This window comes from Pseudopipra pipra, chromosome 1 (assembly GCF_036250125.1).
Source record: "Pseudopipra pipra isolate bDixPip1 chromosome 1, bDixPip1.hap1, whole genome shotgun sequence".
Taxonomy (NCBI): domain Eukaryota; kingdom Metazoa; phylum Chordata; class Aves; order Passeriformes; family Pipridae; genus Pseudopipra; species Pseudopipra pipra.
The window spans coordinates 41543494-41571452 of record NC_087549.1 but is presented as its reverse complement, the minus strand read 5'-3'; the positions used below and the strand labels follow the sequence as shown (position 1 = coordinate 41571452).

The following is a 27959-nucleotide window of genomic DNA, read 5'->3' as shown; positions in this document are numbered from 1 at the left end:
CATGTGTGCAAGTGCATATACACATATGTATGCATTTACTCCCATGGTTTGCTATTTCACTTTATACTGTTAACACTAAGTGTGTTTTAATATATCATCTTTTGCAAGTAAATATTAGCAGTACTCATCTAAAGCAGCAATAAGATGATAAATTATATGTGTGAGTACGGTATCGTTTCTCTTAACTCACCCTTGGGTACTGGAGCAATTGAATGCAGGAGAAATGACACGAGCAGTGGTTTTTGCAGGGAGTACAGATACCTCCATGTACTTAGATATCTGAGTATTGCCTGTGGGGTTGATAAAATAGTTGTGGCAGGGCTTTGCTGGTAGAGGAATTATCTTCTATCCTCTGTTGCTTTGATTGCTTCCTATGGTAGCACAGCACTAGATTTCATGCATGCTGTGAGGGTCACTAGTTTTACCAGCACATCATGGATGGAACAGTAATAGTGTGTTTTATGTATTACTGTTTTTACATGATGTGTCAGATTTCTGATTTAAGCACCATATTGAATCTTGTGCATAAGAAGCTGAGCTTTGTAGACAATTATTTGGAAGATGTGTAAATTTTTATATAATTTTTATATATTGTATGTTTTAGTACTATTGTAATGGTAAGTTTTAATTTAATATTAGGAGATAGCTACAAAAATAATAGAAACCATTTAGCATTCATTTCTATAGACTTTTATAGATACTGTAATTATGTTTTGTAGAGATATTTTTAAGATTTATGGGAAACTATTATAAACATTCTGCTATTCCTTTGAGCTAAATAAGATTATCATAGGATTTTATGTTCAGTGTTGTGAGGTGTAGTAGTGTAATATCTGTTTATGCAAATGTTATGTGAATGCTATTATGTCTGTCTGTTTTATTATTTAATTGCTGCTGTTATCACATACCTATATCTCTAAATACAAGTAAAATAAAAAGATACAAAGCAGAAATAAGAAATAAATTGGTAGAATGTTAGCAGTTCTAACAGTGTGGAAGATTAGTGGAAAATATATCAAATAATCTCTCTCAGGATTATGAATATCTCAAGGTGAAAGTTTCAGAGCTTTTGTCTGAAAAAAGAGGAAGACACTGCCTACACTGTCTCCATACAATCTGGGTTTATTTGCATGACAAATCTGACATTAGCTTTTGACCATTTCACGCTGTACAAATACTGTTTACTAACACAGGTCTGTGTCCTTTATGTGGAGTATATACGCTTCTTTTATCAATCAGAATGTGCTGTTCCTAAATAGAGGGGACATCTAACAGCCAGTATAGAAAGAAGTTATGAGTTGAAGCTCAAGCTGTAGTAGTTCAATTAGCAACATACACTGCGGCACCATTATTCCACCAACACCATTCTGGCATTATTTAATAAAAGATTTTATCACTCAGAAATACAACTTTCATTATTCTGCTGTAATATCTGTTACTCTGCTGAACTTGTTATTTAGATGTCTTCATGAAATGAATATTAATTTTTTTCCTTTTCACAGTAAGGCTTTCTCTTACAGTTTTGCCCTCTTTAACTTTGCAAAGGCTCTGTGGAAAAGAGTGGATTATTTGCTTCACCAATTAAATTCCCTCATATTATTTTCATATTGAATTCATAACTCATAATCTTATTGATATTACTGTGATGATGAGAAATTTCTTTTTCCTGGAAGTGTCACTGTTAGACTACTGACTTTTCAGTCCTTCACCCTGATTTCCTCTGGGCTTAAGACTAGGTTTTGTAGCAGTAAATCCATTCCAACTAAGGATGATTGGCATGTCACAAACAGTTAGCCCTCCTTTTGTCACAGATAGTTTAAATAATCTGGTATCATGTGCTTTGATTGTATGCTATAATCAAACAAGCCCCACAGGCTTCTTTTTTTTTTTTTTTTTGCCGATTTTCCTCATTTTTATTCCTGATTTATTAGGTTTATTTGTTTTTCTTATATTTTACTTTATTTGGTTAATTTTGTTTTATTCTTTCTGTCATTCTAGATAAGTGACCACATTTATTTTTTTTACCTGAATTCTACAAAGCAAGTATTTTCATTAGCAACTGGCACTAAATGCCTCAGAGAATAAACTCTAAAACATAAAAAAAAAATTGTAACTGAGAAATTATAGTATTCTTATGTTTTACAGACAAGTAGCTACAATAAGAGTTCTTTTAAATCTGTTTTAATAAATAACCTTCAAATAATTTGATTATAAGGTTTTTCTTTATCACTTCTGCACTGGTATGGAAGGAAAGGCTGTTACTGTGTTTCTAGTTCAGAACAGTATCTCTTCTGTTCGTTGAGCCTGAATCAATTTGCATGCTTCTTTGTGTAGGACAGACTTTAAACAGGCACTTAGCGTTCCAGCAGCATCCTGATTTGTATCCTGTGGAATAATCTAAATGAAGTCAATGGCTCCTTAGGAATGAAGTGCTGTTTAATGTGAGTGCATGGGATAAGGACCTAGTTCTTAATTTAGAACGCTTCCCTTTTGATGGAAGACAGTTCTAGTTTCCAAAACCTTGTTTATTCTTTCATTGTGTGGAGTTTGGAGTAAGAAAATAAAATGCATAAAAGATTATAAGCAACAGTGTTAAACACTAAAAAAATAAAGCATCTCTTTCTTTAGTAGGCTGAATGAAATTACGGTGTTAGTGAGGGTCCTGCAGCAATTGTACCTATAACAATTCCGTAGAGCAACAACGGTAATTCAAACGATCATGGATTAGATCAAAATTTGGACATCAGTTGCATCAATAAGCGTTAAATAGATTTCTTTATGTATGCAACAAGAAAGACTTACTTTCCAAGAGAAAGAAGCATAGTGAGGTCAGCATTATGCTGTTAGTGGACATCTGATGTAGTTTTAAACTCCAGTGCAAACAACCAAAAGTGAGATGAGAACATTTAGTGAAACTCAAAGCCTAGAAGGCAGTGTCATTACAAAACCAGATTAAATCCTTGCCTGTAGAAAGGCTTTATAGTACGGGAAGTGTATGCCTGAATTGGAGTAGCTTGAGTCTACCTGTGGAAAAAATGGAAGATAACACTAGTGTCTGTCAGGTCTCGTATACCTTTTTCTCCCCTAAAAAACTGGACACATATTTAAATTTTTGAGACTTCTTGAGAGTTAATTTTTTTTATCTGTTACATTGGATCATTATCTTTTGAGAATTATAAATTTTATTTTTATATGTTTTGTTGTTGGTAAAACAAATTCAATTAACATTAGCAATTTTAATGAATAGAAATAGAAGAAAAAAGTGAAAAGCTTAAAATAATAAATAATGGGTTTGATTTATTTACTGTATTGTCTTTATTTACAGTTTTGATTCTGATGTATGGTTGAATATTATAAACGATGTCAAAACGAAACGCCCTGTCTTGGAGAGAATTGCAAATATGTGGACAGATAGGTCACCTTTCAAGCACTTTCCATTCTTGTTACCCTCAAAAAGCTAGCAGTAAGAATCTTTGGGGGTTTTTTTATCATGTTGGTATCTGTCAGCTATTCAGTGGAGTGAATCCATTTTTTCACAGAAGTCGTCAAACATCTATCAGATGGGGGTAACTTTTTTTTTTTCCTGCCAGTCTGGGCAGCTTTAAAGTGACAACCTGACAGATGTAAATATGATTATTTAGGGAAAGCCTAAGGTGGCTTATTTTTCTGCAGCTATTTAAAAGTAAAAAGCATAGCAATCAACTGAGGTTCAAATTGCATTTTATAATGCCAAATTTGAAAGAGAATAATAACTTTTCCTAGTGTGAGTTCAGATCCACACTGACTTCGGGTTTATAGTTTGAGTTTTGGGGTTTTTTTTCTCTTTTATTTCTATCTTGAGAAATGCAGCACTTCTGAAATAAATCAGTCCTAGGACTAGAAATTTTATAGTAAATATTTAGGAGAATGTTTCAGTTTTTAAGCATATGCTGCAGGAATGGGAATATTTTGAAGTGAGAACAAGCAAAAGGATGAGTGCTTTTGGTTATTCCAGCCAGTACACCGCTGTGTTTACCATCCTCAGTCTTCAGCACAGCTGCAGAGGAAGGGGGACTTCCAGTTGACCAGTCATTCTGCTGTCATCCCTTACTGCCAACCTTCTCCAGTTGCATGAGGAACTGAAATAATGAGACAAGCTTCAAATGTCACATGATGGAAGTTAGCAGATGAGCAAGTCGGCTGGCAAACCTTGTTAACACTTCAACTTGGAAATGTGACTGACCTGTCCTCTGTCCTTTACAATCAGAATGAGTATAAAGTTTGACTGCTCGTGTAAATTAATCCAAAGAAATGTCAGTAAGAAAGAGCAAAGCATTACCAAAAAGAGGATATAAGATCCTGAAAATGTACGCAATAATTAAATGAAAGGAAAAAAATTCTAATGATTTCAAAATGTAGTGGGATTACTACTGATAAACTATATAAGGGCATGGCCTTAAAGATATTATGGCATCAAATGTTAACAGGTTGATCTATGAAGTTGCTGTCAATGTGTTAATTTTATCTTTATAATACTGTATTTTAAAATTTATGTTCTAACATTTTCTTCCTTTTTTTTTCCCTACATTTTTCTGTGTCATTCTGCTATTGTAGATTCCTCTCCTGTTTCTTTTTTCTCACCTACTGTTTTGTGCACACATTCAGCTTTTTATCAGTTTTTTTCCATACAAGTAATACCTTGTCGTCTGTTCTATCCACAGTGAAAAGAGAGGTCTTGTTTTCTGTCTGGACCTAGACAAATTTATTCTTCAAACCTTTACTCTTATAAGAACAATACCAGACATACCAGATGAGTAACCGCACACTGGGAAACCAGTGTCCCTAACTGAAAATATAAAATTTATATTCTAGGAAAAAAGTTGAGTAATGGCATATTTAAGTTTCACATGCAGTTAGTTCAGTTTTATAAAGACTTTTAAAGTTTCTTCATCCTTTTCAACTTTTCCTTGACTTCTTTCATAAGGACACATTATTAGATTATTATATCACATTAGATGACTGCTTTATATTACAATAATTTCAAAGGATTACTTACTAATCATTATTTCTAAGAATCAGTTAAGCAATTAGAAACTTTCTTTTACGTCACATACCACTCAGTATCAAATATTTGAATCTTTACTGTACTCTAAGATTTAATTCTTAAAAATAACATTAACTCTTGATTAATGTAAATAGTTAATGATTACATAGGATTCTATGCTTTCCTTTCCTCCTTATTCACAGTTTCTCATGTGAACTGTGTGTTTACATGGTCATTCTTCACTTCTGATCTCTCTTAAGATGATGTTTGTGTTCTCAAGAAGACCATATGGATTTTAAGGAGAAATTTTAATAGCTCTTTAATGAAAACCTAAAAGATATGGGTTTTATTTCACTGCATAGCTCAGAGGAAGATTTTTATTTTCTTGGCAAAACTCTTAGCTGTCCTTTCCAGTCAATGAACATCTGTGTGGATGAGGAATTTTCTGAGTTAAAGGCATGGAAAATGCTGACAGGATGGCAGCAGCTTTGTGTTTTTCAATAAAATGATAACTAATTTTGTTCTGTTCCAGGAAACAGCTAAAACACTGCTCTGAATCTTGCTTTTAAGGATCCTAGGAGCTCTAGCTTTCTCTCTGTTTGCTCTAATGTAGATAAAAAATGTCATAATAGAATTACAAGGTCACAAAACGTTTTGTGTAGTCTTGATAGTAAACTAAGTAGGTTTTCATATGACTGAAGTTTTATTTTGTAAACTTGGACATGAAGCTGCTTTTTGAATTTGCAAAACCACTGAAAATTCAATCACAGAAACCCATGCTATGCAAAAAGAGGGGAAAGAGAAACTAAGTGAAATACTAATAGAGAAATCTATAGCCGACAGGGATTTTTAGTAAGACTTTTTTATAAGCAGATAATTCTAATCAATGGAACATTGGTTAGAATTATTATCTTTAACATGAAACAACATAAATGGTCAATCAGGATACTTAGAGTACTTCTTTACTGGTACAAAATATGTTACCTTCCAAAGCTGTCACCACATTTTATTAATGAATAATTGTAGATCATTTTAAGAATTTAAAGCTATTGGACTAGAGAAAAGCATTTTATTATTGTTATTGCTAATTGAAATGCTAATTAGAGGCATCAGAACAAAATAATTTGCTTCAGTTTGCTGGTCAAACCTCTTTATCGCATTAATCATTATAATAAAAGTATTATTTTACGTTACAATATAGTACTTTGCAGACAAGGTTTATTCAGTTCACCTGGGTTGAAAATGGCACTGAAAATTAAGCTTGGTTTGGGGTTTTCAAGAGTCACATAAAAAAAGTCATATGCAAATGACAAAGTAAAACTTACTTGGATAAAGGAGTTTTCTGGCAAAATATTTCAAAGCCAGTATCTACCATCAAAATACTTTTTCAAGTTACTTGGCAACTCTAAAAGGAGGGAATCATCATTCCCAAGTTAGATTTGACATCCTACCTCTATACTCGATGAAGGTGATTAATACCTAACTTGGGCACCTGCTTTGAATCACCTGGATTGAATGTGTTTATTTTTCTTTACCGATTACAAAAGAAGACCTGACCAATGGCTCAGTTTTAGATTGGATGATGGATAACTGTGGTTTAATGAGTCCTATCATTTTTGTTTCTAAACTTCTGGGGTAAAAAAAAAATTAATGGAGGAGATGATCAAAGATGGGGTTTAATCCTAATCCAAAATTCTAGTGCATGAAATGTCTGATGCTTCTGAAAGTTCTGGAAAAGCTGTTTCACTGTAAGGTTTGTGTGAGGTTTGAAATTGCAGACTAGGGGATTATTGATGTTTTACTAGTGAAATACATAACTTGTATGTAATTCTGATTTGTATTTTTGAAGATCGTTGCATATTTGTTATTGTTAGCTATAACGCTGCAAAGAATATGTAAGTCTTTACACTTATGATACATCAAAGTATTATTTCTTTATTGTAAGACTGAGAACTGCTTTTAATTAGCCCAAGTTAAATGCAATACAATGCTTTCATTACACATAGCACATCACTCAAGTGGATCTAGTTTGCAGTATGTTTTTGAAATGAAATTCATTTCAGTAAATGTCTAGTGCTGAACTATTTAATATCAAATTTCAATGGCGATAGAAAAGAAACTAGAAAAAATACTAGACCAAACCCTCTGATAAATTATGTTATGTGGGGAAATTACAGTTTCTTGAAATTTTTCTGTTTTCTTTTCTTGCTTCTCCACAGTATTGCCTATTTAGTAATCAGCTATGGTAGCAAAGTATTTCTGAAGCATGTGTTTCTTTCACTTAAAAAAAGTAATGCAGCTCTTGGATGAAACTAGATTGGAAAATGCACTAAAGGAGTGCAGTGCATATAATTCAGCATGTAGTGTTCAATCTGCATTTGGGACCAGTTTGGTTCTCATCAAGGTGAAGACCTCTGAAATCCGTATATTATGCCCTAACTGTCAAACTCCACAGTTCTGTTCTTAATGCATTGCAATACTTGCTAGTATGGTGTGAATTGAAACAAGGATTTTTTGTTTGAGACAGGACCTCTGCTTTTCTTCCAGATTTTGTCTTTTTCCTCTGCAGCATAGGTTTCATGGGATTTCCACATTTAGAAATTCAGAAATTTATTAGAGCAAGAAAAGTCAATGTCTGATGGAAGCACAGAAACAGATTATTGATTTGTGAATATAGTTGTTCTGGCAGAAAATATTTAATCTAACAAAACTTGATTTTTTTTTTTCCTCAGGAAAGAACAGTAACGATCAGAAGACAAACTGTAGGAGGATTTGGATTAAGTATAAAGGTAGGATGATTTTTTTGGTCTGTTATTCCATGTTACGCAAAAGTTGTCTTCATATAGTCAATGTTACTTTTAATGAGGACAAACTGTATTTTAAAGGACTAGAAACAAGAGACCAAACGTATTCTAGTATGTTATATACTGCCACAGTAGGCAACCAGCAACTACGCTGCCCTATGTAATGGAAGACAATGGAAAGTTCATTCCCTTAAGATGCAAGCTGACCAACTCTGTAATAAGATTTGGTATAAGAGTTGAGAGGTGTTTTCAACTGCACAGACTGTACTTTTTTCAGCAGCACTCTAATTTGAATGCTTATTAATGAATGCTTAATTACAGCAGCAGGCACATGGAACAGCCAATAAGTTCTTCATCAATTCTCCTACAAAGAATATCACGTTAATTCACTGCAATTCATTAGTAGGACAGAAAGTGTTATTGCTTGCTCATATGGTTTATTTTGCTGCAGATCAAGCAAAGATGGCAATTTATCATGTTACCATGTTTTTTGCTTTCTTCAGTAAGATTCAAGAATGTATATAAGCATAGGTAACCCTTTTTTGAGATAGGGAGGGATGGGAGGGAGAAAGGGTTAATAATTTTTGTCGTAATAATCTATGATTTTGAAAACCATACCTTACCTTTGAATCTGAATGTAGACAACACAAGATTAATTTTATCTTCTAAGCACAGCAGTCCTCAGTCTCAAGATAGCAATGGAAAAAATGAAATGTACTTCACATGAATGCAGAGGCTTAAATTATGCATATAAAGGGAAAGTATAGATTTTCTTCTGAACATCTGCTAGTACTTGCCTTATAAGGGACTCATAAAAAGGATTAATGTGCATTTGTGTTGTCATTGATAAGAATATTGCTGAATAGAAATATTAATTTTTAAATGTGTCTTGGTATGCTTCCTATTAGTTTGTTGACCCATGAAGACCTCGATTCAAGGAAACCTTCTTGCTATTTTTTCACCAAAGTTTCTCATCAGTTTGGTCAACAGCACCTCCCTTATCATTATAGGTTATAGTTCACTGAATAATGATGAAGTAATGCATGTCAGTGTAAAATCAATTGCATGGGTAAATGAGGTTTTACTTAGCTGGTATTAAGAAAAAATGGGTTACATTAAGAAGTTTTTATGTTTGGAGGGCAAATCTCCAGAGTCACTAAACCTGATTTTTGCACCATGGTATTACTCTGCTCTCCATTGCTGGCAAAATCCTGGCAAAAATACTCTTGAACAGACTGATACCTGCTATTGCAGAAGGAATTCTACCTGAAAGCCAATGTGGTTTCAGAGCCAACAGGAGTACCACAGACATGGTATTTGTCCTCAGACAACTGCAAGAGAAGTGTAGGGAACAGAACAAATGTCTCTATGTAACCTTTGCCGACCTCACCAAGGCTTTTGATACTGTGAGCAGAAAAGGTCTATGGCAGATTTTGGAACGATTAGGTTGTCCCCCTAAATTCCTTAAAATGATCATCTTACTTCACGAGGATCAGCACGTGAGGCCAAGTCAGATATGGCAACACACTTTCTGAGCCCTTTCTAATAAAGAATGGTGTGAAACAAGGCTGCGTTCTTGCTCCAACCCTTTTCACAGTCTTTTTCAGCATGATGCTCCAAAGGGCCACAGCAGACCTCGATGATCAGGACGGTATCTACATTGTCTGGGAGCTGCTTTATGCTGATGACGACGCCCTCATCGCCCACACAGAAGTAGCTCTGCAGCATTTAACATCCTGCTTTGCAGACGCTGCTGAGCTCTTTGGGCTGGAAGTCAGCTTAAAGAAGACAGAAGTTCTCTATCAACCTGTACCTCAGAAAGTCTTCCATCATCCCCATGTCACCATTGGCCAATCAGAGCTTAAATCAGTCCAGCAGTTTAATTACCTAGGTAGCCTCATATCCTCGGATGGTAAGATTGACGGGGAGATAGACAACAGGTTAGCAAAGGCACACAGTGCTTTTGGAAAACTCCATAAAAGAGTTTGGCGTAATAAACACCTGAAGAAAAGTACAAAGATCAGTGTTTACAAAGCTATAGTGTTGTCTACTCTCTTATATGGTTCCGAATCATGGGTCATCTACCGCCACCACCTGCGTCTCCTAGAACGCTTCCATCAACACTGCCTCCAAAGAATCCTAAACATCCACTGGTCAGATTATGTGACCAATACATCTGTTCTAGAACAAGCAACAGTCACAAGTGTTGAGGCCATGTTGCTGAGAACACAGCTGCTTTGGGCAGGGCACGTCTCCAGGATGAAAGATCACTGCCTCCCTAAGATCTTGCTTTATGGTGAACTTGCCACTGGCTGCCACAAGAGAGGAACCCCAAAGAAAAGATAAAAGGACTCCCTGAAACAACATCTCAGCCTTGGCCATGTTGATCATCATAACTGGTCCACTCTGGCCTCCAATCGGGAGGCCTGGAGACACACCATCTATAACGCAGCTGTCTCCTTTGAGAACGCACGCAGGATCACTCTCGAGGTGAAAAGACAACGCAGAAAGAACCGTGTCTTGCTGAATATACCACGTAAAGAGTCTTTCTGCTGTGCCTTTTGCAATTGGACATGGCTATCTTGTATTGGCCTCATTAGCCACCAGCGTGCCTGTAGCAAACGTGGATAGAGCCTTCCTAAATCTTTGTTCATGAAGCCTAACCATGATGATGACAATTGAGAACTAAAATTGCTACAATTTAGAACTGAATTGTTACCATTTAGAACTAAAATTGCTGACAATTTCAAGATCACATTTTTAAGTGTTATGTATATTGTATGAAATAAAATATAATTGAGAAATATAAATTAAATAGTGAATGTGCAATGGTCTTTCTTAAATTAGTGGAGCGAGATACTCTTAAATTTTTAGCGCAAGATATCAATTTTCTAGGATTCATAGATATTTTGATCAAAATTAATCTAAGTAGTAGAAAGGTGAAGATATGTAAATTCAGGTGCAAGTAGACAATTTTTAATTTTTTGAATAATTAACAATCAAGTGATGAATCCCTTCAAAAATGTCATTAAATAGAAAAGAGATGTCTTTTTAACAAAGGAAACTCAAACTTACTTGCATGTCATAGATTAGATAATGAAAATGGTGAGTTGAATTCTATGGTCCAGGATGTTCTGTCAATGTGTGTTAGCCAGTATGATTTATTACGTTAAATTATTTTTAAAAATCAGTTAATGTGGGACCTTCTTTGCCAGATCCCTTTATTAGTGATTCTACAGTCTCACAAAGAAAGATTAACAAAAAATTGGAAGCCAACACAATCAATTAATATAATCTGTTATTACAGATTAATCTGTAATAACAGATTATATTAATATACCTATTATATATAATAATAATAATAATATGATGGTGATGATATTTATATATAATTTTAAGTTAGCTATAAGAAATAATATAGAACTGGAACTTAAAGTAATTTTTTTTAGTTTAGTAGGCAAACTTTATGAAGGCTCACTGAAGTGGGCTTTTTAGGTATACCATGAAGTGTCAGGGTCAGTTTCAAATACTCTGAAAAATGCTAGTTTTCTGTGTAAAATGTGTCATTCAAAAATGGTATGCTTCCTAATGCATATGAATAAAAGTTAGCTACTTTGTTTTGGTTTGTTTTGAAAGATTCCTGAACTTCAATGAAGAACTCGTATTTGTTATTAGTTTTAAATAGAAATGTTATTATTTTGAAATAGTGCCTGAAAGTAGAGGTCTACAAGTCATCCTGTAGGAGTGAGAGGGATTGAGGCCTCTCCTCCTTGTGTCAGTAATTCCCCCAGCCTCATGAACTACAGTAGTTTCTGTTGTCTTACTACCCTCAGGCTCATTAAAGATGGGGGTTATCTGAGGACTTAATTTCTGGCTGTGGTGTATATTAGAGGATGCAGTTTATCTGAGGTGTTAATTACAGCAGTACCACGATTAATGACCCTCACTTTAGAATACTTGCTTGTTTGTTACGATTTTGTCTATATTTGGCATTCAGTTCTAGGGCACTATGATGCTGTTTTTCTGCTAACTTAAACACCCATTTTCTGTCTGATATCTCACATGATGAAGACACCTTTTAACTTTTTTCTTGTGTAAATTTTGGAAGTGTCTTATTCCCCCTTAAGTTTTTTGGAGCCTTGGAATTTTATTTTTTTTTTTTCTGAAGAGCAGAAGGATAAATTTTTAATAATTCCAAGATGAAACTATCTAATTTTTTTTTGCTTGTCTATGAGAGAAACTCTCTTCTCTTACAACTGGGCATTCCAACTGTATTTATAAAAATCACAGATTCAGCTAACTGCTAAAAAAAACCTGCTTGTAAGCTTGACTTTTGCACAAGATGGAAACTTCAGTCCTTTAAAAATTACTTCTAATCCAATCTTTTAAGATATGTTTTGCTCTACTTCCTTCTACTGAAGTGAATGGTAAAACTGTGCTTGTATTTGAAGCAGAACAGATCTGTTTTACACTCTTTTGAAGGAACAATTTTCTTATTTCTGAAGCCTCTTGATAAACATTTGTATGTGAAAGAATAGCCGTGGAGATAGATGTAGAATTTGGTAAGCATAGCGTGGTATTTCAGTAATTTATCTCATCTCTGACTAGTTTGAGATGCAAAGCTTTGACAAAAGATGCTGCTAAGTGTATGACTTTTGAAAGAAAACCATGTTTTCCAATAACTGGAGTATAGTGTTCTTGCAGAAATAGGCAAAAAAATTGATAGTTCATTAAAAAAATGAAGGTTTGTTGTTACAATGTGGCTACCAGGACTCAGTACAGTGCAATTTTCCTGCCTCTGTTTTGATCATTCTCTTTAAATGATGAACAGAATCACAGATCTGCTGAGATTTAGTTTGACTTTTCAATATGACTTGATCAAAAAATCTAGTGGCCGTGGACCTTAAAGCTATTTTTGTTAGTGGAAATACTGCCTTTTAGTATCAAACATCCCCTACATTGTTTAACTCTAATGATAATAAAGTCCAACAACTGGTCTAATTTTTTTAGGCTCTGCTTAGACTCTGATTTTCTGTCTCTGCTTAGGGGGAAAAAAAAAAAAAAAGGTTATTTTCTTTTTATGCTTAGAGCCAGAAAAAAAACAGCCTTTGTCAATAAAAGTTACTAGTTTCAGTTGTTCTATTTTTAATATGATAAAAACTTCTGAAAAATAACTGTCACACATAAAAACTGGGATAAGAAAAAATCTTTAGGAGTATATTATATGACACTTTGAAGAGAGATGTGGGTGACCTCTTACCAGTAGTGGCCAACATCCAGAACAGTAAGCTTCAAACAGCTGCCAGTGATTAGAGCTTCCTCTTCCTCTTCTAGTAGGACCACCTCCACAGGTGGGCAGTTAGCATTATTCCAGGTGTATCTTTTCCTGCTTAAAGAAAAATGACCAAGAAAATCTGTGTGAGAAAGATTGATATTAGATTCTCACAGAAGTCTGAGCCATTAAGTCTTCAACACCATTACTTGATGTATTTTTGTCCCTCCTCTGGTCTGAGGTTATAACTACGTGTCCATACTAGAGGGAGGGAAAATTTAAAGCAATTGAGAAATCTCTTCTGTTCCCAGAGGTTTCTTCAGAGGAGTATCTCCTGAGTCTATAAAACCAGAATTTAGACACGCATACACTTTTTCCTCCTCAGGACAGAGAAGAATGGAGAATGCAGGATGCAAGACTGCAGTGTCAATCTGAAGTAGTATTCAACAAGATGGCAAAACATGCTTGAACTCTTGCTATGAACTGCTGACAGTGACTGGGTGTAGATAGGTGGTTAGCTATTTTCTATTTTCCATTTTGATTTTTTATTTCTTAGAATAGTGGGCAATACCTCCTATGGCTAATTTAAAAACACGCCTTCATACTGATCAGACTGGGATGCAGTGAGAAGAGAGAATTTTCTTCAGTTAGGATACTGGTGAAAGCTTCTTCAAATCTGCAATGTAAACAAATTTAGGTAGATATAATAAAATGAGACAGGAGTAATCGTTGTGTGCATTGCAGGCTGGCTTAGTAATAACAGTAATTTCCCTCTTTACTGGAGAGCTGAATCTAAGGAGGGAGGCCATTTTACTGAGAAAAAAAAGACCTGTGTTAGCTATGCAGAGCTTTAAACTCTACACTTCTTTACTGGGCTTTAAATATCCTGGATAGTGCAACATCTGTGTAACAATGAAAGCTTAGGAATGAAATGTTTGTTTGAAAAATTTGGAAGAACTTAATTGTACATGTGACTGAAAAATCTGGAGTGTATAGGTTAAAGTCGTATAAATTTGGTGAGTTTGAACTGATTATCTTCAGCAAAGCAAACTTTCAGTGTTGCTGAAAGTTGGTGAAAACTACTGAATGATATTCAACAAGCCATAATGCTACAATCTAATCAATCTGAATACATCTCTCAGCCTGACTGAAAAGAAGGTAGCCTCTGGTCTTTGTGAATACTCAGTCTGTGCTACAAATATGGATACGTTCTGTGCTTGTCAACACTCATCCCAAGCAATGCCAGTAGAACTTTTCCTGTAGACGTATAATTATTGTAATATTACTGAGATCCCTCTTGACTCAATGTTTTTAGGACTATTTGCATTGATAGCCACTAGCAGAAAGAGCAATAATCCTATTTAAGATTCTATAGTTTCACAGGAAATTAATCTTTATTCCATGACAGAAATAGGTATTGAGTACAAGACTGTTCACTTTCAAACAATTGGCTATTGTACAAAGAAGGGATGTGTGCTGTTCCTTAGACCATCAAAACACCCATGTCAGTCCTTTCTACATCTCGACCTGGACCTGAAAAAGCCGTTATTTCCAAAGTAAAATCTGGCTGCTGAAGAGAAGAGTAAGCAAACCCTTAACGAGGATTCCTAAACAAATTAATACTGTGGCAGAGTGTAGCTTCTGATGATCAGAATTTGTAGAAGTTGCATTCAAGCTCACACTTCGATGCTCTCTGCAGAGGAAAAACTATTTCTTTCTCTGTGTATATTTGCCTTTACCTTCCTTTGAATTTCCTCTTCATTTGAAATTTATTTTTATTACTTTATTCTTAAGAACCATAAATGTTTCCAGTCCCAACAGGATAAATTGAATGAAGCAACAGCATTGAATTTTTGTCAAACTGTTATCATCCATTTTTTCTTTATTTCTCCTCATTTATTGAACACCTACTGTTCCTTCTCTTAATGTTTCTTTTTCTGTTCCTTGTTACTTATGCCAGTGCTTCCTTCATTCTTTGTGCTTGTGGATAGAAATGGAAACAAATAAAGGCTGCTTTTGAGATGAAAAGTCTAAACCTTCTTTCTTGCACTTTTGTTTACCTGTTTCTTGCCAGCATGAAAACTAAGTGGTCGCAGCATGGTTGCCATTGTAGGGGGATGGCCATTCTGCTTTTGCAGGGCACGGTTTCATACACTAAGCTCTCAAGAATTCAGATAAACTGATGTCCTTTTTCTTCAAGTCTTGTAGGGTTTGAATTAATTTCCTGAGTTAATGATGGCAACCAAAAATGTCTTTATGAGAGGCAATAAGGAATTATTCACAATCAAATATTCATTAAAAAAAAAGGAAATGCAGAATCTCAATCTCTCTAAAAACAGCATTTAATGAAAGAGCAAAATATAATTTTAAGCAAAGAAATGTTTTTAGTGACTGACAAGATTGTGATTTATTCTGTTTTCAGGGTGGAGCTGAACATAATATTCCAGTTGTCATTTCTAAGATTTCCAAAGAACAAAGAGGTGGGTATCAGCTTAGTACGCTGTGTTTTGATGTGCCTGTTAAAGCAAGGTGTATTAAGTTTTGAGATTCTTCAGTCAGTGTTAAATGTACGCTATTGTTGTACCCTTTCTCTTCCATGTCTTTATGATCTCTCTCTTCCTCCGAACTTTTCTCTGAAAAAGTATAGAATTAATATTTGGAATATTCGGTAAAGTATTCCACTTTATTTTTTTTAAACAGGTTCTTATAAAGCATTATTTTTAAGGAGAGAAACAGGAAGGTATTTATAGAATGAAGATGTTTAAAAAATTTAACAAAAAGTAATGATTTTGTGGCATTCGCTTCCGGTAGTTATTTTCAGGAAGCTGAAGAAGATCGAATGTTTGGCTATTAAATCACGGTAACATGGGAGGAGAATGCATGACTTTTTAAACTGGTTAGCAGGGTAATATTGGGACAAGGGTGGCTAATGGCAGAACCTTGATAATACCCTTTTGTTATTTCAGCAATAGAAATAATACTGAATTGTGTAAAACTTTGCAGCCACTCATATGTAGCAAAACTGGTACTGCATAAAGTCTTAACCATAATTACTTTTAATACAAACAGAGCTGGTGCTGAATCTCTGTAGTATTTTTAACTGGCAATGTTTTGAAATTATTGGGATGATATGTGGACTAGGAACATGGGTAATAGTTAAACAGCTCAAGATGTGCACAGTTATGAGAGAGGAAGGTTGTGAATCAGTACTAATATGGTGTATTTAATATCTCTGTCGTGTTTGTGTGTATTTGTGTATATTTGTATTAGGCAGAAATGTAAACTCAGAAGTGTTTCCCTCCATCTGTAATGCAATAATTCTAGGATGTTGCTTCCCCACAATTAAAATGTGCCAGCATTAGGAAAATCTCATATTTATCCACACAGCTAAAGGGAGGCATGGAAGAATCAGTATATTGAGAACTGAAAGGGAACTCTGAAAGGCAGGTGTGAAAGTTGCATGTAGGAAGGCTATGGGATAGCATGGAATGAGCCTCTAAGGAAGGCAATAAGGTTTACTTTAAGTTATACTTGTGACTACATTCTTTTCAGTATGCATATAAGTAGATAATATATAAAAATGTAGCATATATTGCCTATGGTGGCTATTAAAATAATGTTAAGCACTTCGCGAAAATATAAGCAAGATAGACTTAAGTTTAATTGAGCACACAGAAATGCACAGGTTTATTTTTGTGGTTTTTTTGCTGCAGTTGCTGATGCATTATTTCTAGCCTCAATACGTAGCTGAGATATAATCTTCCTTACTCCTTTCAATAAAAATACTGCTGATTTTCAGAGAGCTAGTTTTGAGGGACATCTCTTGTGTAGGAGACTGTCTTGTGATGTGGAAAGTGTACTAGGGAACTTTGATACAGAAAATGCTGTTTGACCCAAAGCCTATACCTCAAAATTTTGCAGGCTTGGCTCTTCCTTCCTCCCAGTTGCTTTCAGGTCTTTCTTTGGACCTCTAAACAAGAATCTGACATTTGGTGCAATTCTTAAAACTAGTGATGTACATAAGGTGCTTAGGCTAGCACATTAGGTCTCATATATGAAATGTTAGCAAATGCAAGCCCAGTGTCTGAAGAAGAATATTGAGATATGTATTTATTGGAAAAAAAAAAAGAATAAATCAGAATGTCTATTCTACAATAATTTGAGCATCCTTCAAACACAGACTTGAGTATCATAATTCATGTCAGTATTGGTTCCAGTTTTACAACACAGAATCACAGAATATGCCAAGTTGGAAGGGACCCAAAAGGATCATTAACTCCAACTCTTAGCCCTGCACAGAACCATCCTCCACAGTCCCACCATGTACCTGAGAATCTTGTCCAAATGCTTCTTGAACTCTGTCAGGCTTGGTGCTGTGACCACTTCCCTGGGAAGCCTGTTCCAGTGCCCAACCACCTTCTGGGTGAAGAACATCTTTCTGATAACCAGCCTAAACTCCCCTGACACAACTTCAGGCCATTCCCTCAGGTTTTGTCACTGGTCATCAGAGAATGAAGAGATCAGTGTATGCTCCTTCTCTAACCCTCAAGAGGAAGTTGTAGACTGCCATGAGGTCTCCCCTCAGCCTGATCTTCTCCAGGCTGAACAGACCAAGTGACCTCAGCTGCTCCTCATATGTCTTTCCCTCAAGGCCCTTCATGATCTTCATTGCCCTCCTTTGGACACTCTCTAATAGCTTTATATTCCTTTTATATTGTGGTGCCCAAAACTGCACGTAATATTCAAGGTGAGGCCTCTTCTAATTTGTTGAGGTCTCTCTGCAGGACCTCCCTGCCTTCAAGAGAATCAACAGCTCCTCCCAGTTTTGTGTCATCTGCAAACTTGCTGAGTATCCCTTCCACTCCTTCATCCAAGTCATTTATGAAGATGTTGAAGAGCACAAGGCCTAATATGGAGTCCTGTGGAATCCCACTAGTGACAGGTCATCAGTCTGATGTTACCCCATTCACTCTTACCCTCTGTGCCTGTCCCATGAGCCAATTCCTCACCTACTCCATGATGGGTTTATTTGGATATTTTGTGAGAGACAGTATCAAAAACTTTACTGAAATACAAAAGTATTACATCAACTGACTTTCCTTGATCAGCTGGGTGGGTTACCTTGTCAAAAAAGGAAGTCAGATTTGATTAAACAGAACTTCCCTCTCATGAAACTGTGCTGGCTGTGACCAATGACTGCGTTGTCTTTCAAGTGTTTTTCTACATCTCCCAGAATAATCTTCTCCATAATTTTACCAGACACTGAAGAGAGACTGACAGGCCTATAATTTCCAGGGTCATCCTTCTTCCTCTTCTTGAAGATCAGGACAACATTGACCAGCTTCCAGAATCCCAAGATTGCTCAAAAATCATTGAGAGAGGTTGTGCAATGACATCAGCAGCTCCTTGAGGATTTTTGGATGAATTCCATCAGGCCCCATAGATTTGTAGGGATCCAACTGAAGCAGTGGATCCTGCACAATTTCAGGGTCGACTGGGAGTAGATCATTCTCGCAGTCATGGTCCTCCAGCTCAGGACACTGGGCTGGGACCCCCTTGGTCTGTCATCTGTCATCTGAAGACAGAGGAAAAGAAAGTGTTAAACACCTCTGCCTTGTCTCTCTCCCTGTTTGTGAGGTGACTGTTCTCATCCTGTAATGGCCCAATGATATTTCTGTCCTGCCTATTGCCATTAATATATTTGAAAAAACTTTATAGTCCCCCACATTTCTGGCAGCTTCGACTCCAGCTGAGCTTTGGCCACACGAATTTTCTCCCTATGGCAGCAAGGAGCATCCTTGAATTCTTCCCATGTCACTTGACCTTGCTTCCACTGGGCATACAACTTTCCCTTTTTGGCCCTTTTCCAGGAAAAAATCCCTGTTCAGCAAAGCCGGCCTTCTGCCTTGCCTGCTTGACTTCTGACATTTCAGAGTTGCCTGTTCACCATCCTTAGGATGTGATGTTTAAAATGTGACCAGCACTGGTGGACCCCAGCAGCTGCAAAACCTTTCCTCAGGGGACCTTACTTACTAATTCTCTGAGCAGCCAGAAGTCTGCTGTCCTCATGCCCAGAGCTGAGGTTTTGCTGGCACTTTTCCTCCTGTCACTGTGCCCAAATGGCCACCAATCTCCACTTTGCTCATGAGATCCACTCTGCTGACAAGCAGCAGATCAAGGAGGGCATCTTTCCAAGTCAGCTCCTTTAGGATCTGTTCCATAAAGTTGTCATCCAGGTTTTTTAGGAATCTTCTGGTCCAGGTTGAACCAACTGTGTGATGCTCCCAGTTAATTTCTAGCAAGTTGAAGTCCTCCATAAGAACAAGGGCAGTTGACTTTGGAGTGTCCCTTAGTTCCTCAAAGAACGATCATTGGTGTCATTGTCCTGGCTGGGAGGTCTATAGCAGACTCCCACAGTGACATCCTTGTTATTTGTTTGCCCCTTGGTTCTTACCCAGAGGCTCTCAACTGTGCCATTGCCAACTGTGAACTCTACACATTCTAACCGTTCTATTACATACAGCACCATCCCTCCACCTCTTCTGCCCTCATGGAAATAAGTAAAGTTTTTGGATCAAGCCCAATTCTAGTCTTTCCCAGACAGTATCTTCTGGAATGACATGCAATACTATAGGTAAATAATTGCATGTAATCTGTTAACATTCCTTAGTTCCCATGTTAGGGATTATTAATTTCTTTATAGACACCTAAATCATCTTTGTTATACTTCCGGTATGCTTACAAAGTATAGTTGTATCAGGTAGCTCTGAAACACAACACAATATTTAAAAATTGCAACTGTAGATTTTGTAAATGTCTTTGTGATACAGTTTTGTTTTAAAAATCAAATTCAGTTTGGCTGTTCATTTTGCACAATATACTGATTTTCTAGCTCTTCAGCATATAAAATATTATTCAAAACTAATACTCCATGTTATTTATAGAGTTTATCAAAGATGCAGGATCTAAAGGATCTTTTATCTTTGCTAAAAGCCTACAATTTAAATTAGTCATTCATAGGTAGCTCTGGAGTCTCCATGTTGCTTTTTTTCAGTCTGTTAGAAATTATTTCTCACAGGCAAATAAGACCTAGTCCTGTAGTAATTTTCTATTCAGAATAGTATACTATACCTCACTACAATGGCCTGAGGGTACTAGTGACTGATGGACTATGTTTCATAGTCTTGCGCTTAGGCTGGATAGTCTCTTTTATTATAATACTGAAATGCCAGTATTTTGAGTTTAAAAAAGAAAATGCAAATAATTTATTTTTTTGTTTGGTTCTATATTAGGTTTTTGTTTTAACTTTTTAAAGATTATGTAAAAACATTAAATTAAATTAGAATTCATGTACACAAAATGTAGGATGTTTTGTACAAAATGAGTGAAAAATATGCTTTCTGTTTTCAGCTGAACTTTCAGGTTTACTCTTTATAGGAGATGCAATTCTACAGGTGAGTAAAATTGCAAATTATTTTGTTTGTATTTTTCTAGAAATGTGATATGAATTCTATACTTATGAAATGTAGAGTAAGTCTTCTCTTTATCTTTTTAATAACAGATTAATGGAATTAATGTGAGAAAATGCAGGCATGAAGAAGTGGTGAGCGTTTCTGTTTTTTAGTCTACTTTTTGTCATTCATAGTTACTGAGATGATAGTGTACCCTGATAGCAGTGTGGTGGTGTCACTTGAGTTAATGTGACTCGTAAACAAATATGACTGTACCTTCTAACATGACAAACAACAAAGTTTGTAGTGCAATCTCTCCTTCCTAATTTTGTGTACTTGCTCTTCTCAGATAGGCTTTTCTAAATTAAAGGTCATTGCTTTATTATGAAGATTTGAGTTGTATATATTCCAGCATTTCTTCTTCTGGCTTATAGCTGTTAAATTTCAGCAGTGCTACACCTTTCTGGCTGTGTGAGGTCATTTTAATTTCAAAAGCTGTAATTTGTACTGTGTTGGAGATTTGTTTTTTGGTTGGTTTTAATCCTATTTTAAAAATTAAACAAAACTATTCATCTGCCTTTAGTTCTCTGGCTTTTAGTTACGAGGGATGCTGTCCTCATTCAGTTAAGCTGTTATTAATAAGGGTTTAAAATAACAGTGTATTAAGAAGATTTCTTCTAGAGAAGCCATGTGTATTTGGGAGGTCTGTAGTAGGCTGGTTCCATTGGTATGTCACCTTTGCTAAATGTATCATGTACTTCTGTTATACTTGACTTTTTGACTCTTCTTAAGTACTTTCAGAATGAGGAAACCCTATATTTCAGAAAATAATGCCAGAAAGTAGAAGATTACCAAAGAAATTACCTTGAAATCCTGTGTAGCTCCACAGAATTTGTATCTTAATTTTTAAGATAATGTTATATTTGAAAGGTTACCTTTCTAAAGCTTACTTTGCCAATTCAAGGACACTCTGTGTTTCATACAGCAGTCTACTACGTGCCACTTCATTGAACAGACGTCGTTTGCATTTAGAAAGCAAGAGTTAATAAAGATGAAGTTCTCATAAACAAGTTAGTGCAGGCTGAAAGATTAGATCACTGCACTATTCTTCAGAATGCTTTTGCACACTTATTTCCTTTTGGAAATCTATACTACAAATCGTGCTTCCTTCTTCGGAGCCTTCATCACACCCCCTTCTGTATGTACTGACTAATAGTCATATTTATATTCATATTAGGTTTTTCCTGTGCAATAGTGATCAGATTTTAAATATTTTATAAGTTTACTGGAGCTTGTTTGTTTAATATGCATTAATATGGCAAATCTCTCAATGGGATTTAAATAGGCTGTTGAAATTACAAGACATGAGAAAAAGATACTACTGGAAGTGTAGCCTTGAACACTCAAATGCATATTGAAAACTGGTAAGAACACCATGATTTTATTTTTTGTTTGCTGAGACAATCTCTTAACCGATAAAATTCTCAATGATCCTTGTGAGCCCCTTCCAACTCATCATATTCTGTGATTAGTTAATGCTTGTGGACATTCTGTTGTCTTTATTGTCTTTGATTACTTTTGATACAAATGATAGATAGACAGACTGATAGACTACTCTCATAAGACTAGATAGGTGGGTTTAGTCAGTTCTTAGTGTACTTTACTGGAAGCCTTTACACAGTTCCTTTTTGATTTTTTTTTTTAGCTTTAGATGGATCACTTAATCTTGAGCCTAGTTTTCTACTTTCATACCATGAAAGCACATGATTAGTTTCTATCAAAGACTGACTGTCAGCTTGTTCTTTGTCTTGGGTTGTAAAGACTCCAATCTGAGTGCAGCATCGTGTTGCTTAAGTCTTAGTGCTCTCCTATGGTAAGGTAAATACATGCTTTCTGTGGTGAAGTATCAGCATGGGAGGAGGTTGTAGGGAAAAAATAAACTTGAAATTCTCCTAAAAAATATCTCCCAGCATCACACTGGCAGTTTTAGTCCAAAAAATGCAGTATGAACTTGAATGTGGAGGTTAGGAAAGTCCATTATATCTGTTAAAATACATGACTTTGTGCTCTTTCTGCTCTGGATTTATTAATTATTCTTTTTCCAGTAAACTCTCCTTTACATTTTAAAACAAGAGTCTTTAAAGGCTGAAATTAGGTTTATTCAAAAACACATCTTAAAGTTTAGGCTTCTATCTAAGGAATAAGGTCCAACAATGCATAGCATGTTAATCCATACACCTAGTCTTTTAAGGGCTTATAATGGATATAATTATTCTTAAGGCTGGAAACTAATTTATTTGTAGTCTGGAAACTAATGTATCTCTAGATTTTCCCTCCATATACTGTCCAGACATAAAGGCAAGCACCAACATAATGCTGTTATGTGGACATTTTTGGTCGTTCTAGATCTAGCCACTACATCACTAACAGTAGACAAGATTTTGGGAAAGAAAGAGAGGCCGTGCAGTGAACTACTTCCCTTGTGATAATACTGAGTGGTTCAGAGTAGGAGAGTATGAGTCAACTCATTTACATACTACCAAAAACCTTGTGTTGGATCTACTACTCTTACTGTTTCCAGGGTGGGGCCCCCTGGTGGTCTAGTGGTTAGGATGCAGTGCTCTCACCGCCACAGCCTGGGGTTCCATTCCCGGTCAGGGAACCCCTCTGGGCAGATGGAGCTCGTCAGCCCTGTAAGGCCATCCATCTAAGAGAAGGTCACTCTAAACAAACCTACGTCCTGAGGACCTCGCTGCCACTGTCCAAGCTCGCTCGGCCCCGGCAGATGAATCTTAGGATTAAAGGGTGGGCTCAGTTCAGCGCACACTGTGTCTCACCTAAAAAATCCACTGCGCAGGCTCAAAGGGTAAAGACCTTTCCCAAATCTTCGTTCGCGAAGACTGGCCATGAAGTGAAGTGAATGAACTGTTTCCAGGGTTATAGTGCACCAAATCATCTAAAGTCCATGGAGAAGGAAGAATTTCAGTCAAAGGAAGGCTGATATGTTTGAGATTATGTCTCCGTTCTTAATGAATCTACTACATCTCAGGTAGTACCAACATCTATCATTACATATCTCTTTCGATCTTAGCATCTGTTTTTTTCTCTTAGGAAATGAAAGGAATTAAATGGCTATGGAAATGATATAATTTCTTATTTCTTGTATTTGGGAAAATTCAGGAAATGTTTCTAATGAAAAATGATAGCCTGTCAGTTACTGTGACAGTCAGGCATTCCTTTAATTGTAACAGGAAAAGGTCATGTAGTGGTAGGTAGGTATATTCAGGCTTTGGTGTATTTTATGTCGAGCTACCTACAATATGTAGCACCATGTTTCAATTCAGCCATTGGTTGCATTTTGCACAAGACACCTTTTTTTCCAGCAGAATGACCTTACATGAGATGTCATGTGCACTGCATTGTATCTTTTGCTTCCCCTTTTTCTCTACATTCACAGTGGGAATATAACTGTACTGGCCCTCCATGAGTCATATATACTATATGAATCTGACAGTATAGGGATTGTAGTTGCTTAACAGAAATTGTCTGCAGCTAATGAAACTCCTACTCTGACTTTTCTGTTTTAAAACTGTAGTTTCATTCAAACCAATTTTTAAAACACATTATGAATAGTTTTGGCAATGTTTTTCTAAGTGTTTTTAAGCAGAACAAGGATATTGTATTTTTTAAGACAGGACTGGAAACCAAATGATCTGAAATCTCACTTCATATTCACATCACAGAAGTGTCTTTTGGTAAATTATGTTTTTGTTATCTTTGTTTCCTTAACTGTGAAGCAGAGGCCTAGACTGTTATCAGGTTTAGGTCTCTGAATTATATGAAGTTCTGAATCTGTTGTAGAAAAGGATCTCTGCATTAGTATTTTGCAGTTTGATGACAGTGGTAACAGCAACCTGCGAACACAGATTACCACCTTCTCATGCTGCAGAGATCCTGTACTGTATAACTCACAGCACAGCCATTTAATCCTTTCCCCTCTAGACTGAATGGCGACTTTAAATATTGAAGCTGCATAGTCGGTGCTTCTGAGAGACAACCATAATCAATCTGAAGTTTTTAACTTCTGAATTTAAAAGTGAAATGTAATCCAATATTTTTACTCTTTCCATACAGCTGCTGTTTTCTATTTGAGACTTGAGTGATTAAAAAAAAAAAAAAAATTATGTCACCTTAGTGACATTACACCCTGGTGCCCTGGTGTAATTAATGAAAATATCTGTTACTGAACATCTTTACTGTTCATGAAATTTGAGCTAATAATAATCTGTTTAATATTTCAGCATCAATTTGAAATAAGTGCCAATCAAGTGGAAAAGAACCTGCAAATAGTCTACTGTTTTTTTTCCTGTGTAGTGGAAATTCCTTGAATTTGGATATATCCTAGAACAGTACTCTTAACATGTATTAGGCTGCTTTTCTGATCTGGTTTTAGCTATAGTTTTTTAGTGTTTAAATAATTTTTTTATTTGCCAAACTCTGTAAAAACTTGAATTTATTCAACCACTACAATGTTAGACTTTTAAAATACATTAAAGTATTGCTAGTCTTCCTAATTAATATTTTCATTCTTTTTTTCTCATGATACCTGTAGATATATTAGTCATCTTATTAAGATTTCATCTTTTAAAACTACTCATCTATACTGCTGAGTTTTTATAGAAAGGAGTAGATTATGCTGTCATGACTAATACCAAGTTTACATGATTAATATTGTTACTTCCTTATTACATAGCTACAGTCCTCAAAGCAAAAATCCATTAGGGCTTAGTGGGATAGAGTGAAAGATTGAATCACCAGTTGTGGTGCAACATCCCTCAAATAACTGCCTTTGGTTCCTCCTTTGTCATGCAGCTTTATTAATGCTGGAAGTCTGAGCTGCAAAGAAAAGAAACAGTTGAGCAGTGGATTGAAAGTGTGTACTATCAGATATGCTTTGTTTGTGACCTTGTTTACATTGGTATTTTGTTGTAAAGCTTTGGGTTTCTCTGCTTCCTAATGAAGTAAATAGAAATGTTTTCATGTTTATTCGTACGTGTTTGTGCTTTACGCTCCAGAAGGCTTTTTGAAATATTTCATTCTGCACAGCGTCTCCCAGTTGTGGAGCTATATCTCAATTTGTCTTTGGTAAAGGGACTCAACCCCTTTTCCTTGCTATGCATAGATGTAATGGTGTACAATAATTAAAAAGATAAGAGATTGAGTCTGGGTCTCTGGCAGAGCACCAGAGTCCCAATTATTTTTAATATGTTTCTGTGTGCTTTATATTTGAAAAAGCATAGTCCACTTTGGCTAGATGCTTGAGTTTTTATTTTTACTTGGACTAACTGCTCTATAATAATCTATTGAAACTAGACAAGAATGTCTCAGAGAGCACCAAAAGCCTCCAAAGGGCAGAGGAAATAAACATACACAAAACACTCCAACTTCAAGTAGGAAAAATCAAAACTGGGTATGAAAATTATCTTCTCTGGTTACTATTAAAAATTTTTCATTTACCCATAAGTACTAGAAAATACTGTCCAACTCCCAGCAGTTATATTTTCTTTAAACAGGTAACAACAATGTAGTTTAGACTGATAGGAAATGTTTACCTCTAAAAGGCAACTTGTGTATCTCTTATGGATTGATGTGGACCTAATAGAGCACACTGGATAAAATAGAGCAGGTGTACTCATTTAGCTAGCCAGAAGGAGTCATAAATAAGAGGTGTGCTCAGAGAAGTGCAAATGTGCACACACATCATCTTCTGACAATTTTCCAGCAGTTCCAATACCTGATTTGACTCTTCACAAATGTCATTGCTCTGGCTATAATAAAATCAAATGAGTACCAGGAAAAAACTTTTAATCCAAGGATAATCTAACACCTGTACATATTTTTAGGTCTTCTTTTTTTCTCTACAATGGGTCTTTGTCTTTTGACAGTTTGTTCGGTGGAGATGGAAGAGGAAAGGAGAATGGACTCTATATAATTTTTCAATAGTATCCAGTGTTGGCCTGTTCCAGCCAGATACATGGAGGTTTCCAGATGGCCCATCCCATACTTCTCAACCACTAGTATGGTACAGTATGGTACTGGTGTTTTGATATCTGTTTGTCAGCACTGGGCCTATTTGTAGATGTATAATTTTTTCTTTTGCCCTGATAGTACCAGTGTCTTTATACAAGTTCAGTTTGGTACTACTTGTTTCCTGTTAGCTGTTTTTCAAGGCTGTGGCCAGTAAGAAAGCTTGCAGTGGTTAAAGGCTCACAGGTCACAAGAAGAACGTTGGTGCAGGTGTGGTTACAGAGGGAAGAAACGGTTCATTAAAAATTACAGTAGTTGCCTGTTCCCTAGATTTTTGTGCAGAGACCTGCAGCAGTTATTGCTTCCCTGTGCTGTTACCACTTTTCTGATGAAAATGGGAACTAGTCACTGCTCAGGCTGAATTGGCATTACCAGGATAATGACATATATCTTTAGATGAGGTCTAGTGAATGTACATAGCTCTATTCCATTTCACATGTCCTTATTAAGCCAGTAGTGATTCGGAGCATTTAAAAGGTTCTAATTATGCTATTAAAAGGAAAGTTCAAGGCAATGTTCTACATCAAAATCTCCCATATTTCAAGGATGTTTCTAGATTTTCTATAATACTGAAATGCCTTCCCTTCTTGTACTATTTTGAGTATGATGTATTTACATATTGAATGGATAGAGAGGCATGCTTCACAAAACCTTAACCACTTCTCAGTCATCTTAAGGGTATTTTGACATCTTTTGTTTAGTCATATTTACATGGAAAATCAAATACAAAACATATTCAAAATCCCCTGGGCACTTCAGGTTATAATGTATTATTTGTGAATCCCTGATTGCAGAGAGAAATATTGGTGAGAGCTAGTGTTTACCATAATGAATGCTAACAGATAAATATTTTGTTTAAATATCTATCACCCTGAAAGTTTACAAGGTTTTACAGACTGTATACAGCCTCTTTACATCAATCAGTGTGAGGTTTTAGAGTAAAATGAATCACCTGCACAACAATGGCAACAACAAGTCTGTGAAACAAAGTATTATTTTTTTCCAATTTAAACACTTTGAGTGTTGGAATTTGGCAATACCAAGACCTTTTAATTTTTGCTTTTCTTTATAGGAACCTTTACTGGAATAATCTCAACAGGAAAGTGTTAACTAAATGGGAGCATGCTTTGCTGAATCATCTCTCTGTATAATGTTCCTTAGATATTGAGAAAATAAGAAAAACAGTGTTTTTCTTATTTTTCTGAATTTTTATAGCAAATGAGAGCCCTGAGAAAATTGTAAAACTATAACTTTTAAGATTTGAGGGCCCTGGACTTTCTAAAAGTGAGGCCTTTAGTAGTTTGTCCTTTAATTTATGGTAT

The 27959-nt window shown here is 35.8% G+C and overlaps 1 protein-coding gene across 7 annotated transcripts in view; it reads left to right on the top strand.

The window, feature by feature from the left end:
- Nucleotides 1–27959, top strand: part of SNTG1 (syntrophin gamma 1) — a 346565-nt gene that overhangs the window by 181788 nt on the left and 136818 nt on the right. For 4 of the 7 annotated variants that reach the window (XM_064653459.1, XM_064653469.1, XM_064653446.1 and 1 more), the window contains exons 4-8: nucleotides 7756–7812; nucleotides 15522–15579; nucleotides 20510–20553; nucleotides 20661–20702; nucleotides 26496–26642. In XM_064653459.1, coding sequence (XP_064509529.1) covers nucleotides 7756–7812; nucleotides 15522–15579; nucleotides 20510–20553; nucleotides 20661–20702; nucleotides 26496–26642 — 348 coding nt within the window. The remainder of the gene's footprint in view (nucleotides 1–7755; nucleotides 7813–15521; nucleotides 15580–20509; nucleotides 20554–20660; nucleotides 20703–26495; nucleotides 26643–27959) is intronic. The other 3 variants (XM_064653492.1, XM_064653474.1, XM_064653482.1) reach the window with 2 other exon arrangements.